The 16,852-nt window shown below is 38.4% G+C and overlaps 1 protein-coding gene across 2 annotated transcripts in view; it reads right to left on the bottom strand.

Moving 5' to 3' along the window:
- grm8a (glutamate receptor, metabotropic 8a) overlaps positions 1–16,852 on the bottom strand; it is a 192,232-nt gene that overhangs the window by 52,980 nt on the left and 122,400 nt on the right. For both annotated transcript variants that reach the window (XM_084111682.1, XM_084111681.1), the window contains 3 exons: positions 13,917–14,052; positions 8,343–8,497; positions 3,812–3,949 (listed from right to left, as the gene is read on the bottom strand). In XM_084111682.1, coding sequence (XP_083967808.1) covers positions 3,812–3,949; positions 8,343–8,497; positions 13,917–14,052 — 429 coding nt within the window. The remainder of the gene's footprint in view (positions 1–3,811; positions 3,950–8,342; positions 8,498–13,916; positions 14,053–16,852) is intronic.

Here is a 16,852-nt window from a genome sequence, read left to right as displayed (position 1 = left end):
TCCTTTCTGAATAAAAGTATTGATTTATTTCAAAAAAAAAAAAAAAAAATTACTGTCCCCAAATTACTGACCAATAGTGTATATTGTTGTTACAAAAGATTTCTATTTTTAAAAAAATTGCTTCTTTTTTTATTTTTATTTTTTTACTTTTTATTCATCAGAGTATCCTAAAAAAGTATCACAGGTTATGAAAAAATATTAAGCAGCAGAACTGTTTCCAACTTTGATAATGAATCATCATATTAGAATGATTTCTAAAGGATCATGTGACAGACTGGAGTAATGATCCTGAAAATTCAGCTTTGCATCACAGAAATAAATGATAATTTAAAGTATAATAAATTGAAAAACAATTATTTTAAATTGTAATATTATATCACAATATTACTTTTTTTTCCCTGTATTTTTGATCAAATAAATGCAGGCTTGATGAGCAGAAGAAACTTCTTTCAAAAACATTAAAAATAGTAATGTGTCCAAACTTTTGACTTAAATTCAAAAACATTTTTCACTGTATATGAAGAGTTCAGATGCAAAAGCCTCTAAGTGCCGTCTGAAATTTTCTTCTAGAATGATCATTTTTATCAAGCTCGTATATTTAAGTTCAGTAATTTCACTTAAATGACAATTAATAGGTAATTTTCATTGCCATTTAAGTGAAATTACTGAACTTAAATATACGAGCTTGATAAAAATGATCATTCTAGAAGAAAATTTCAGACGGCACTTAGAGGCTTTTGCATCTGAACTCTTCATATATATATATTTTTTAAAAAGAAGTCTCTTCTGCTCACCAAGGCTGCATTTATGTGATCAAAAATAAGTAAAAACATTCAAATATTATTACAATTTTAAAAAGCTGATGTGAGAATTTTCCTCTTTGTTTGATAATCACCTGCTAAACAAATTCTTACAACATTGCATAGAGCAAAATGAACCTGCTTCAACTTAGTTGTTAAAGAGCGAATGCTTTCCTGAGAAGTGAGAACTGCTGTGGTGCTTTTGTTCGTTTGTTTGAAGAAAGCGTGTGATGAAGCTTTTCCGCTAATGGTGCCGTTGTTGTGTTTGAGTGCGAAAAACAACTGATACTGTGAATGACTGAGACGTCACAGAATATGAGTGCTGGCGGTGTGTGTGATGGTATAATTATGTTCATTATGTCAAGCACGTTCTCTCAGAAGGGGCGGAAGTTTCCTAATATGAAAGGGTTGCGTTCGTTCCCCTGTGCGCTTTTCCAAGCGTACATTCACATTCAGATCTTCTGTCACTCACAATGGCTTTCTTACTACTCAACTGCAGCTTTCACGCTCCTCTTTACTGTAGATTTAATAGCAGCTCTGCTGAGTTTTTATTTCGTTCAGTATCAGATAGCAGGGTGTACTGTGGATTTTTCTTGCTCGTTTGAAATAATAAAAGTTTGATGTGCTGTATATAAAAATCTCCAGTCCATCCACAACTGTGCTGCACAAACATCAGCTCATTAACATATTAATGAATGCACATTTGCATATCATCACCTGTGCAGGATTCAGCCAATTTACAACATTAGTCTTTCCCAATAAAGGTAATTTACATATCGAAGCCTTAAAGGTACAGGAGGAAAAGCCACAGTTGGTCTCCATCTAACTATATATGTGTGTTCGCTGATCAATGTTTATAAAAGCCTCAATTAAACCTATTCATCATATAAAGTGATCGTGTCTTTTCAGAAGACTTGGATTAAACCGCTCAATTCACATGTACATGTACGGATGAATAGGCTTTCAATGGAGGGACTGAAATCTCAGGTTTCCTCAAAAATAGCTTCATTTGTATTATGAAGATGAAAATAAATCTTATGGGATTGGAACGACATGTGGGTGAATATATTTTCATTTTTGGCTGAACTAACCCTTTAAGTCATTTTGCGTCTCTTGATTTAATATTTTTACTGTAAAACAAGTCAAAAATACTGAGTAAGAATATATTTTTTTGTTGTTGATATAATGCACACACACTTATACTATCCTGCATTAACATACACACACACACACACACACACACACGCACACACACACAAACACACACACAAACACACACACACACTAACCCGACCCCTAAACCTACCATCACACACACACACTAACCCGACCCCTAAACCTACCCATCACACACACACACACACACACACACACACACACACACACACACACACACACACACACACACACACACACACACACACTAACCCGACCCCTAAACCTACCATCACACACACACTAACCCGACCCCTAAACCTACCCATCACACACACACACACACACACACACACACACACACACACACACACACTAACCTGACGCCTAAACCTACCATCACACACACACACTAACCCGACCCCTGAACCTACCCCACTAACCCGACCCCTACACCTACCCATCACACACACACACACACACACGCACACAAACACACACACACTAACCCGACCCCTACACCTACCCATCACACACACACACACACACACACACACACACACACACACACACTAACCTGACGCCTAAACCTACCATCACACACACACACTAACCCGACCCCTACACCTACCCATCACACACACACACACACACACACACACACACACACAAAACTTAACTCAGCTAAAGTAACCTCTGAAAGCCTGCCTCAGCGTCTGCATTATCTGAACTGAAGTGCTGGAGGTCAAGGCTGATGTTCAGGCTCTGCTGACGGTCACTGTGAGTCTGACCCGGGTTTGTCTCTGCTCATGTTGTGGGACGAGGTCGCAGGACTCAGGTAGACCAGATCACACACTCAGTGTTCCCCTCAGATTAGCACAGTGACTCATGCCACACACTGAGCTTCCTCTCCATCTGACCGCCGTGTGTGTGTGTGTGTGTGTGTGTGTGTGTGTGTGTGTCGACAGGCAGCTCCAGGCTAACAGCAGATTGGTTCCCAATTGTTGTAACAATACAACATTCCCCCTGGCATACGGTCACAGTTACTGTAGAGATCAGCCTATATTGTTTTTAAAAAATACTAATACTGGTTATCTATATTTTAATTGACAGACTACACACTTAAGAATTTTATCCAAAGCCACTTGCATTGCATTCAAGGAATACAGTAGCATATCAGTTAATACATGGTGTTATATAAAAGTCAAACTTATGACATACCACGTCTTTTTTTTTTTTTTTTGTGGAATAATGCAGCATTTAATATAAATGATTTTTCCGTGCACATCATTATTATTATTTTTTTCATTCACGTGTATCATAATCTTGAATCAGAATAACTTCCCTCCCTCCTGCAGTGACATCATCTCTTGATGAGGGCGGGGCTCTACCTGTCACTCACATGACATCAGCCAATAGCAAACCACAACCATCCAATCAATTCCCCACAGAATGCTGGGTCTGGAAATTTACAGTCACAACACAAGCGACATTGTTTGAACAATGTCAGAGAGACTAACGAGGGAAACAAATGTGTGGTTCGGCAGTTAATGTACCCATAAACGTGCCTTCTGTTCAGTTGTGTTAGACAATAGTCTAGTCAATTAGTCAATCCTGGCACACTTGGACCTTTAGGACAGGAGAGAGGAGAGTAAGGATGAAGTCAGACACTGGACACTATTGTTTGCATTGACTGCTCGAGCACGGGCACCTGACAGCCCTGAAGAGACGTGTCACTTCCTGTCCTCTCGAAGCCATTTGGCTTTTGTTGCAACTTCCTCTTAAAAAACCCAAATTCTTTCAGAGATGAGTGGCTGACCTAAATAAATAATAGCTCGAACACAAACACTTCTTACCGGTGCACTTTTTCAGGCTTCCGGGCCGTTTTCCGTGCATCCCGAGCTTGCATCCGAAGTTCTCCTCCCAGAATTCGGCAAACCACACATTCCTTCTGTTGTTGGAGAGCGAGCGACTGCGGAAGTAGCGATCGAACGCTGAGGAGAGAGAGGAGAGGAAAAGAAAGCGATAAGCATCTGAAGCAATGAATTACAGAGAAATGGAAAATAACACATTGAATTAAATGTGAAAGTTTTGAAGTAGAAAGACTGAAATAGTATTTTACATTGTTCTTGTAAAAATCATACAGTACACATAATTTTGGTAACACTTTACATTAAGGTTTAATTGATTAACATTCAGCATCATACATTAGGTAACATTAATTAAAAATGAGCAATAATTTTTTACAGCTTTTGATAATCTAGGTTAATGTTAAGTTAAAAATATATTATTGTTCATTGTTAAAGTGCCCCTTTTATACTGTTTTAAAGGGTCCTAATTTTATTTTGGAGTCTCATACAATAGGTTTACATGCATCCATGTTCAAAAAACACTTTAATTTTCTCATAAAATACATTGCAGCATCAGCTCTTTTCTCACAGTGTCTGAAACGCTTCAATCAAGGATATAGGGCCCTATTTTAATGATCTGAAACGCAAGTGTCAAGCGCAAAGCGCAAGTAACTTTGTGGGCGGATCTCGGGCGCTGTTGCTATTATACCTGCGGGATAAATGACTCTTGCGCCAGGCGCAAATCTAAAAAGGGTTGGTCTGAAGTAGCTTCATTATCTTCATCTATCTATCGTAATAATGTATGATTTGCAAAAATGAAAACTGCTGCTTCTGTGTGAAGATGAGAGAATTAAAGTGTATGCGCGTTGTGCACACGCTACATTGATTATGGCCAAGCATGCGCCCTTAAAATAGCATATGAATAACATGCGCAACGCGCCACTGACTTTAAACTGTTTTTTTTCGGCCAGTGGCGGAATTGTTTTCTAAACCTGTAAAATAGCACCAGGGAATGTTTGCGCCGGAACACGCCTCCTTTTTTGCGCTGAACCGCCCATGGAGCGCAAGTTCATTCCCTAGTTTAGCGACGTGCTTCTGTGGAGGGAAAAGCGCGCTTTGCGCGGGTGCAAAATAGGAATGATACATGCGTTGTTGTACAAAGTCAATTGCGCTGGGTGCAAGATAGGGCCCATGGTCTCTTGAAACCCCGCCTTTCTAAGAGCCTACTCTGCTCTGATTGGTCAGATGGCCCAGTCTGTTGTGATTGGTCTACTCTGCTCTGATTGGTCAGATGACCCAGTATGTTGTGATTGGTCTACTCTGCTCTGATTGGTCAGATGACCCAGTCTGTTGTGATTGGTCTACTCTGCTCTGATTGGTCAGATGACCCAGTATGTTGTGATTGGTCTACTCTGCTCTGATTGGTCAGATGACCCAGTCTGTTGTGATTGGTCTACTCTGCTCTGATTGGTCAGATGACCCAGTATGTTGTGATTGGTCTACTCTGCTCTGATTGGTCAGATGGCTCAGTCTGTTGTGATTGGTCTACTCTGCTCTGATTGGTCAGATGACCCAGTCTGTTGTGATTGGTCTACTCTGCTCTGATTGGTCAGATGACCCAGTCTGTTGTGATTGGTCTACTCTACTCTGATTGGTCAGATGGCTCCATCTGTTGTGATTGGTCTACTATGTTCTGATTGGTCAGATGGCCCAGTGTGTTGTGATTGGTCTACTCTACTCTGATTGGTCGATGGCCCAGTCTTTTGTGATTGGTCTACTCTACTCTGATTGGTCGATGGCCCAGTCTGTTGTGATTGGTCTACTCTGCTCTGATTGGTCAGATGGCTCCGTCTGTTGTGATTGGTCTACTATGCTCTGATTGGTCAGATGGCCCAGTCTGTTGTGATTGGTCTACTCTACTCTGATTGGTCGATGGCCCAGTCTGTTGTAATTGGTCGACCACTTACAGCAACTGCTATTTTTTGGCACAGTAAAAGATCACTACAACAACATAAACAGTATATGCACAATACATTTTAAATGTATTATTATTAGTAGTAGTAGTATTAATGAATTCAAATTATGGACTGGGAAAGGAGACAAGCATCTAAAGAAATGACACACATTTGTGTCAGTTAAGTGGCAGAGCATGTGTAAATCCTCGGCGGTATTCCTGTCTGGATGTCTGCGTCTAATCCCTGTCCCCACAGACACAATTATACAATGTGTTCTGACAAAAGTGCTCAAATTGGTGGGTCTATTCCCAAGCTGTTGCCTGAAAGCCGAGAGCCGCTGCTTGAGGGACAGTGCTATGATTACTTGAGTGCAGACAACCACCAGGAGGAGGCTGGGATGCACTCGCCACTGTATGGATACGGTATTAAGTGTCGGACTATGATGCTAACTGTTAGCAATGCTTCTGAAAACATTGGAGAGCAGAAATAAATGTCTCCACTAAGTCTGAGCATTGCGAACTATGGGTGAATTCAGGTACACTGAGAACTTTTTGCTATTGAAATGACTAAGATTGTTGACCAGTTTAGTTGAATACACCCAAGATTTTTTGTTGTTGTTGCCTACAACAAAAGGATCATTAAATCAAAATTAAAAGATATTCCATGACATTTTCATGATTTTCCATTTCTTTTTATATCGTTTTCCAGTTAAAAAAAAAAATCATTTTATAGAGATTGCACTCACAAAACTCATTTATAGCCAGAACTAGTTCACTAAAAGCAGGGGGGAAAAATAGATTCACTATTGAATTTTTTATGATTTACTGTGACTTTCTGAGCCCTATCTTGCACCCAGCGCAATTGACTTTGTACACTGACGCATGTGTCATTCCTATTTTGCACCCGACGCACAGCGGACTTTTCCCTCCACAGACGCACGTCGGTAAATTAGGGAATGAACTTGCGCTCCCGGGGGCGGTTCAGCGAAAAGAGGAGGCGTGTTCCGGCGCAAACGTTCCCTGGTGCTATTTTGCAGTTTCAGAAAACAATTCCGCCACAGACCAGGAGAAACCTAGTCTAAAGTCAGCGGCGCGTTGCGCATGTTATTCATATGCTATTTTAAGGGCGCATGCTTGGCCATAATGTAGCGTGTGCACAATGCGCATACACTTTGCTTCTCTCACCTACACACAGACACAGCAATTCCCATTTTTGCAAACCATACATAATTACAAGGAAAAATATTACCACACGAGGGAAATCATTGTGGTGTCCATGAAGATGTGGGCATAAATAGGCATAAATCTAGCTTACACATTTACCCACATGATTATACATTATAACCGAAGCTAATTTGGGTGGGTTTCTCCATCCCCATACAATGTCACTTCTCTGTGTTTTACGGCCCTGATGAGAACGTCGGATTCCTCGGCTGTGAACCGCTCCTGGCGTGCGCCTGGCAAATCCGCCGTTATAATAGCATCCGCCATGGAACAAGCGCGCCTGCTCTTAAAGGGAATGTGTGATGATAAATCATTATCTAGTTCTAAATATTGTTTTGCTAAATATCGATTTTCTGGTTACTAACAAATAATGTTTAATTAATAATTGATTGCTATGGAGCCCCAAAAGGGACACGGTGAAGGAAAACACTATGAGAAGGGAGCAAGAAATATTTGTCAATGCTTTTTGCATTATCTGAGAAACCGAGAAACTTTGCATTCGCTCACAAAGAACACAAAGGTTTAGCAAGCAAGCGCAAAGTTTCTTGGGGAACGCAAAACATTTGCGAGAGAATGCAAAAGCATTGAAATATATTCCTTCCATCCCATATTTTTCCACCATTATTTCCCTTCAGGGGCTCTGTAAATTGTCACATACACCAGCATTCAAAAAGTATTTATAATGTTACAAAAGATTTCTATTTCAAATAAATGCTGTTCTTTTCAAAGAATAGAATGCATCATGGTTTCCACAAAAATATTAAGTAGTGTAATTGTTTTCAACATTGATAATACTATACAGTTAAAAATATACAGTTTAAAAGTTTGGGGTCAATACTTAAAAGAAAATGGATTTTTTTTAATTTTACTTAAAAAGAAAAAACAATCGGGGGGGGGGGGGGGGTAAATTAACAATTTTACTCAGCAAGGATGCCTTAAATTGATCAAAACTGTCATTTATAAAGTCATTTATAATGTTAAAAAAGTATTAAAAAATAATAATAAAAAACACAATTTTTCTTTTTTTTAACTTTCTATTCATCAAAGAATCCAACTGTTTTCAACATTGATAATAATAAGAAATGTTTCTTGAGCATCAAATGATCATATCAGAATGATTTGTGAAGGATCATGTGACACTGAAGACTGGAGTAATGATGCTGAAAATTCAGCTTTGCATCACATAAATAAATTATATTCTAATAAGTATCAAAATATAAAAACCTCCTTTAAACTGTAATAATATTTCACAATATCACTGTTTTCACTGTAAAGTAAATGCAGCCTTGATGAGCAAAAGACACTTCTTTCAAAAACACCAAACATTTGAGCGATCGATAGTACGTCACATGTACACACCGTCCACCGTGGCTCTTTTGGGCAGGATGGTTATGGCTCCTTCCGCCACTTTCTCCTGCTGGATCACCGGAGAGATCTTGGCTCCCCAGCTGTCAGACCCGACCCACAGAAAGTGGCCCGTCTGGTTGCTCCTCTTGGCAGCATCCAGCACTCGTCTGTAGACAGAAACAATGGTACATCAGCCTCAAACAGCACATCTATATATCTCATCTAGTGAAGCGCTTGAGTTCAGATAAATGTGTGTCAGGAGCTGCAGGCTCTGCGACTGATATTCAGATAAAGACAAACTCGTTCCTCACTCACGTCAGAGACTCAGAGACGCTAAAGCCTTAAGAAGATCTGTAACACTTTACAATAAGGTTCATTAGTTAACATTAGTTAATGTAGGACATGAACTAACCATGAGCAATACATTTGTTACTGTTTTTGTTAATCTTTGTTAACGTTAGTTAATACAAATACAGCTGTTCATTGTTTGTTCATGTTAGTTCACGGTGCATTAACTAATGTTAACAAGATTTTTATTAAGTATTAGTAAATGTTGAAATTAAGATTAACAAAGATTAAAAATGCTGTATATGTGCAGTTCATTATTAGGTCATGCTAACTAATGTAAACTAATGAATATTATTCTAATTTTAATCGAGAGGGATTTGGGAAAGAGGACAGGAGTTCTGTTAAGATATTGCTCATTCTGTCTGTCAGGGTTATGTTTGTTTTTGATCTGTTTCCCTGTTTTGTTCATGTCTGAGTTTCACATGTTCCTTTGTTCAGTTTCCCGCCTTTGTTCAGTTTCCATGGTTACCGTCATTAGTAGTTCACTGGTTTCAGCTGTGTGTCATTTATTAACTCGTTTCAGTTTGTTATTTAAGCCTCAGCCTTGCCTTCACTCTCGGTCCAGTCTCTGTTATGTTGAGATGTGTTTGCACTGCTTGTTTGCTTGCTTTTTGAGTAAGAATTAAACTTATTAGTGTTTTGTGAGAACCCGAGTCTTCTGTCTTCAGCTTCCCTGCATGCATCGTTACACTGTCACTGTGAAAGATGAAGAGAGAAGTGACTGGAAAGAACAAATTAACCCAAGAATTATTAAATAATATCTGGATTAACTGTGTACAGAATCTCCAAGATGATATCCAAAAAGCGAAATTGAGAAAACCAATTCGTAACGGAAAAGGTCTGATTCAGAATCAAAGTAAATGCTTATCAGTTATCAACTAAAAAGTTAGATATAAGTTCAAGCTAAAACTATCTTAAACTTAAGTCTCTCCGTATATCTTCACAGTGTGAAATAGTTAGCATGCCCTTGGTCAATCTGTTAATAAGCCCAACATTTAACACTCATTTCCCCCTGTTTTGCCTGAGCTTGCTTTAAAACTCTATGTAACTTCAGTATGAAGTCAGATTAGCATTCGCCTCCAAGGCATAAAAATAAATATTGTACTCATCAGCAGCTGTTATATCAACAAACATATGTATAGATGGCAGGAAAGCCAAAATTTTTCATTCGTCTCTGTGTGATGAAGCCAAATCTGTGCGCGCAGAGCAGCACCTCGGGGACCGGCTCAGGAAAGCTGCGAGGACCTCCACAATCTGAAGAAGCAGAGGAAAGTAGAGCATCCCTCCCTCCAGGCCCAGAAAGCCTCACTTCACACCCTCTCCAGCATTCTTAATTGCTTTCCATCTGTACTTAGTGCAGTAAAGTTAGACAATATACAGGTGGCAACTGAGATAAAGCAGGAGCTGAGCAGAGGCTGCTGGGAGGGACGGTGCGTTCGGAGAAGTGTGTTAATGAGTGTGTTTTAGCTGTTCCTCCCCTCTTAATCGCTCTATGGCTGCGTCCCAAATCACACACTTCCCTACTATATAGTTGGTGAGAAACAGTATGCGACAAAAGAAGTATGTCCGAATTCACACATTCATATTCATACTACACACATTCATACTGCACACATTCATACTACACACATTCATATTACACACATTCATATTCATACTACACACATTCATAATACACACATTCATATTCATACTGCACACATTCATATTCATATTATACACATTCATATATTACACACATTCATATTCATATTACACACATTTATATTCATACTGCACACATTCATATTCATACTACACACATTCATATTCATATTACACACATTCATATTACACACATTTATATTCATATTACACACATTCATATTCATACTACACACATCCATATTCATATTACACACATTCATATTCATATTACACACATTTATATTCATACTGAACACATTCATATTCATACTACACACATTCCACACATTCATATTCATACTGCACACATTCATATTACACACATTCATATTCATACTGCACACATTCATATTCATACTGCACACATTCATATTCATATTACACACATACTACACACATTTATATTCATACTGCACACATATTCATACTGCACACATTCATATTACACACATTCATATTACACACATTCATATTACACACATTCATATTCATACTGAACACATTCATATTACACACATTCATATTCATACTGAACACATTCATATTACACACATTCACATTCATATTACACACATTCATATTACACACATTCATATTCATACTGCACATACTCATATTACACACATTCATATTCATATTACACACATTCATATTCATACTGCACACATTCATACTACACACATTCATATTCATACTGCACATACTCATATTACACACATTCATATTACACACATTCATATTCATACTGAACACATTCATATTACACACATTCATATTCATACTGCACACATTCATATTACACACATTCATATTCATACTGCACACATTCATATTACACACATTCATACTACATAGAACATACTATATAGCGTTCGTGAAGAATTGCTTATTCAAAATAAGTACCAACTCAAGAAAGTATGTGATTTCGGACACAGTCTATCTCTATATACACACTCACCAGCCACATTATTAGGTACACCTGTTCAATTGCAAAACCCAAAAATCAAATCAGCCAATCACATTGCAGCAACTCAATACATTTAGGCTTGTAGAAATGGTGAAGACGACGTGCTGAAGTTTAAACATCGGAACGGGGAAGAAAAGAGTGACTTCATATGTGTCATGGTTGTTGGTGATAGACGGGCCGGTCTGAGTATTGCAGAAACTGCTGATCTACTGGGATTTTCACACACGATCATCTCTAGGGTCCGGAAAAGAGAAAATATCCAGTGAGCGGCAGTTCCGCGGGTGAAAAGGCCTTGTTGATGCCAGAGGTCAGAGGAGGATGGCTGATGGCTGGTTGAACGACTGGTTCATCTGATAGAAAGGTTACCGTAACTCAAACAAGCACTCGTCTCAGCCGTGAAGCAGAAGAGCTACAGCAGCAGAAGAAACACACCAGTGCTCCTGCCAGACGAGAACAGCAAACTGAGGCTACGATTCACACGGACTCAACAAAAAAACCTTGCCTGTTCCAGGGTTTCCGCGGGGTCTTAAAAAGTCTAAAATTCTGAACTTTAAATTTAAGGCCTTAAAAACGGCCAGATTTTCATCCTAGGTCTTAAATTTCATTTAGTCAGGTCTAAAAAAGTGTTTACCCTCGTTCATTTCCAGAAACGCTGGCCGCAGAAAGTTATTACAAAGTAGCAAAAAAGTATTGAGTTGTAGCCTACAAAGCGGAGCCCTAGAGCAGCGGTCTCCAACACGTCGCTCGCGTGCTACCAATAGCTCGTGGCTTGATATGAGCTAGCTCGCCGTTCACATATCGCGTCTTTTGCGCGCTCAAGTTTGTTCAAATGCTAATTTTATACCAGGCGCAATGAGATGAAAAAAATCGAAACTTTTCAGAATGCCGCAAACGCACCGCAGGTCATGTGACAGGTGACAACAAAAAGTGCATATTGATGCTAATCAATTTGTTATTTGCTGTTTTTTGACATAAAACTTGTTGAATTGACCTCATTCTGTAGTATTAGTACTTCTTGAACAGGATTCTGTGATAACCGTGATAATTTTGGTCACTTTAATCATCTCATCATTTCCTCTCTAATTATGATAAACTATGATCAACTAAAATCAACAATAATTGTGTTTTTACAGTATAATATGCAAAAGTACAATTTTCTATTAAAAAAAATATCTACCTCTCCCTCTCTCTCTCACACACACATCAGATAATCCTAGATAGATAGAAAGATATAGATAGATACTCTAATGATCCCGAGGTAACTATCTATCTAACTTGGATAATGCCTCGTGTAGGTCTTAAATTTCAATCTTTATGGTCTTAAAATGTCTTAAAAAGGTCTTAAATTTGACTTACTGAAACCTGCAGAAACCCTGTGTTCTGATGAGTCTTGATTTCTGCTGCAACATTCAGACGGTCGGGTCAGAATTTGCTGTAAACACCATTAAAGCATGGACCCGTCTGCCGTGTATCAGTGGATCAGCTGCTGGTGTAATGGTGTGTAGGATATTATCTTGCCACACTTTGAGCCGCTTAGTACCAATTGAACCTCTAAACGCCACAGTCTATCCCTGATGTCCATCCGTCCGTCTCTGTTAACTATAGACCCAATATAGTCTGACTATGAGTAACCCACTTCCAGCCAGAATAACCTTGAATTTGATTACCTGCCAAAATAACTTGCAAGGTGTTTGATAGTCCATCATGTAAGGCAAAGTAAACAGTGACTACAAGGTGTTTGGTTTCATTTCTTTGACTTGCTCATGTTCTAGATGACTCATCTATTCTTGGGATATGGTTAGACATCTATTAAATTTTCACTGACAGCCCAAATGTTGCCTTGTTTTAGCCTAGACGTCTGGGCTGTGCTTAGACAGCTATGCAATCACATGCAATGTGATGATGTGTTTGAAATGTCTGGTATAATGCGTGCTGATTCACTTCTTAAAGTCCCCCTGTGGTGAATATCCAGTTTGTAATGTTGTTTATATGTCTATGTGGTGTTTTTAATATGCTTTAAGACAAATTCATGTGCAAATTCAACACCATTGCTGAGTATTTTCTCCTTAAAACTGCAGTGAATCAAAGACAGTCTCAAAAACACAGTTTGGTGCTTCTGACATCACAAACTACCTTGCAACCAATCAGATCAACGTGTGATCGTCAACGAGTGGATCTCTGAGCTGAGTGAGTGAGTGGAGGCGGGGCTCATTTGCATATTCATAGAACCGCAAATACTAAATGAGGCAAGGGTGTCGAGTTACATTCAAGATGTTTTAAGGCATGACGATTTGTTTTTTCAAGGAAAAAACTTTAAATATGTAATTTTGGTGATTTTAAGTGATAAAATGATTGACTAGAGGGGACTTTAATTTTAAAAAAGCAGTAGGCGGTATATATATATATATAATAAAACAGTATTCAGTATGCAGGTATTATATTCGTAAACGCAGCCAGCTTCCTTTTTGCTTCCTCTTTCCTTTCTTTCTCAAGGCACTGATGATGGGTTTCTCTCAGCCGGAGATCTTTAAGGGAACAGGGAACGGTTAGCCAGGGAAAGTCTTTTAAGAACAGAAAGGAGACACCTGATATCGTCCTCGTTTGCGAACATGATGACGGCCCGAGCGTTGGGGGTCTCCAGGAGCCGGCGGATGATCTTGTCGAATTCCCCAGGCCTGGGTTCCCGAGGGATCTTCAGAGACTGAGCGATACACACGCCACCTAGACACACACACAGACACACACACAGAGTTAGGCGGCTTTGTTCATTCTGCACACAAAACCTGATTCAGACTGTGCAACTTTCAGACAAAAACAAATAAAAACAAAAAAAGTTTTAAATTTATAAAAAATTTAGGTCAGCAAGATTTTTTTTTATTTATTTTTTTTTAAAGAAATTAGTAGCCTACTTTTATTCAGCAAGGATGCATTAAATTGATCAAAAGTGACAGTAAACACATTTATAATGTTACAAAAGATTCTATTTTGGAAAATTTTCGTCATAGAATCCTGAAGAAAATGTATCACAGTTTCCACAAATTTATGATAATCATAAATGTTTCTTTAGGAGCAAATCATCATATTAGAATGATTTCTGTACGATCATGTGACGATTCAGCTTTGATCACAGGAATAAATTACATTTGACTATATATTCACATAGAAAACAGCTATTTTAAATTGTAAAAATATTTCACAATATTACTGCTTTTACTGTGTTTTTAAGCAAATAAATGCAGCCTCTGTGAGCAGAAGAGACTTCTTTCCAGCCTCGGGCTTTTCAATTCTGGGATGATGGTAAAGCATCAAATTCTGTACATAAAAGAAAAGTAAAATGACTTAAAGAAGCACAACTATGTGGTTTAGAGCAGATTTCATGCAGTCAAATAAAAAAAAAAATACACCAAGCAATCTGTCTCTAGTTCAAAATGACTCAAACACTTACAACCTATTACTGATGTGGACATAAAAGAAGTTCTCTCCATCGTTCAAATCGCGTCTCCAGTTGCTTGACATCATTTATTCAAACTTAACACGACAGACTTACAAAAATCAGGTCTTGACATGCCATATTGACGTGGACAGAGTCATATTTCATATTTAATGTAAGTTAAGCAGCCAACCCTTTGAGCGCTCGATTATACCATTAACGTCCCACACGGGGGTGAATGATGGACTTCCTCCTGGATGTAATCTCCTCCTGTTACAGTCCATTTAATGAGCGCCGGCGTTTCCCGCTAAACCAGTGCGGCTCCTTATACGTTCTGTCAAAATGACAAATACTAATTAGCTTTAATTAATGCCCCTCACAATGGTAATCACCAATCTGTTGCGTTCATGCCCTCCTCCGATCCGTGATAATTGTGAGTCTATGCAGTGTAATATTTGCTTGGGTTACACTACTGCAGTCATTTAGCCCATTCGCTGCCATTTCCAAACACGCAAGAGCCGTTTCTGTCATTTCTTTCTGTGTGTTTGTTATATTTATGCTATTAAAGCCTGATGGTGATGTTTCTAGCCTTCTGATGTTACCTTTTTGAAAATGGGGTTAGCTACATAACATGCTACCAACAAAAATAACTATTTTGAAGCTTTAAAAGTTTTGGGTCAGTTTTTTTCCAAAAGAAATTAATACTTTTATTGAGAAAGGATGCATTAAATTGATCAACAGTGACAGTAAAAACATTTATAATCTTACAAACGATGCTGTTCTTTTGAACGTTTGGTCACACTTTAGACGAGGGTCCAATTCTCACTATTTACTAATTTATTAACTAATAATAATTCAGTAATCTCAACTAATAGTTGTTGTTAAGTTTAGGTATAGGATTAGGGATGTAAAATATGGTCATGCAGAATAATGTATTAATATGTGCTTTATAAGTACTAATAAACAGTCAATATATGCATGCTTATAAGCAACAAGTTAATAGTGAGAATTGGACCCTAAACTAAAGTGTTTCTGACCTTTCTATTCATGTTTAGAAATGTCAAGAAAATGTTTCACAGTTTCCACAAAAATATGAAGCAGTGTTTTCAACATTGATAATAATCATAAATGTTTCTTGAGCAGAAAATCATCATATTAGAATGATTTCTGAAGGATCATGTGACTGAAGACTGGAGTAATGATGCTGAAAATTCAGCTTTGATCACACGAATAAATTAAATTTAAATAAACGCAGCCTTGGTTAGCAAAAAAAGACTTAAAAGAAATCCTAAAAAATGACACCAAACATGAAACACACACCTTTTGAATGATAGTTATTTGTATATACCTCAGTTAGCTTATCACAACATGAAAAAAAAAAAAAACAGTAACAAACCATTTCGTCACACTTCAACACTGCTTTTGGGAAAAAGTAGCTTGCTACGACAAAAGCTACACTGCTCTGAAAACAGCTAAGCTACTGTCACGCTACCGAACCAATGTAGCGACAACACGGCCACAGAGCGACTCACTGATGTCTCTCCAAATCTCTTTCCCAATGCAGAATGAGGCTTTTATGTGCCATAAATGGGAAAACATCAAAAGGCCAATGAATAAGCATTCCGGAGCTTGGTGGCTTTTCAATACACCAAATTCCTTTTACATTTTGTGCCTCTCCATTTATTGTGCGTTCAATGGCAGATACAGCAGTCTTTGTGTTGCGCGGGGACACAAACACTCAGCTAAACGGTGAGGAAGAGAAACACTGCTTTACTAAAGCTCATAAATTGATTGCATGGGCAGACATCAGTATTGCAGCATGTTGCAGGGGGTGAGCTGGAAGATTTTGGGTTTGACATGAACACTGAGATAAGCAGCTCCGCCTACCGCTGACTAACACATGTGTCAAACCCAGAAATTAGTCACTTCACAATTAATATGCATGAACGATTGCATTCAAATAAGGCTGGCTTATTTTTAGTTCTGAAAGAAAAGGAGCAATAACTGGGAAAGCATCATGCACTCGCTCGAAACCTTCAAAACCATTCTCTAATTGTTTCAAGCAGGAGTATGAAGTCATTAAAGCAGCTC

Source organism: Abramis brama, assembly GCF_963993115.1.
Source record: "Abramis brama genome assembly, chromosome: 4".
NCBI classification, from domain to species: domain Eukaryota; kingdom Metazoa; phylum Chordata; class Actinopteri; order Cypriniformes; family Leuciscidae; genus Abramis; species Abramis brama.
This window is presented reverse-complemented; position numbering and strand designations above follow the sequence as displayed.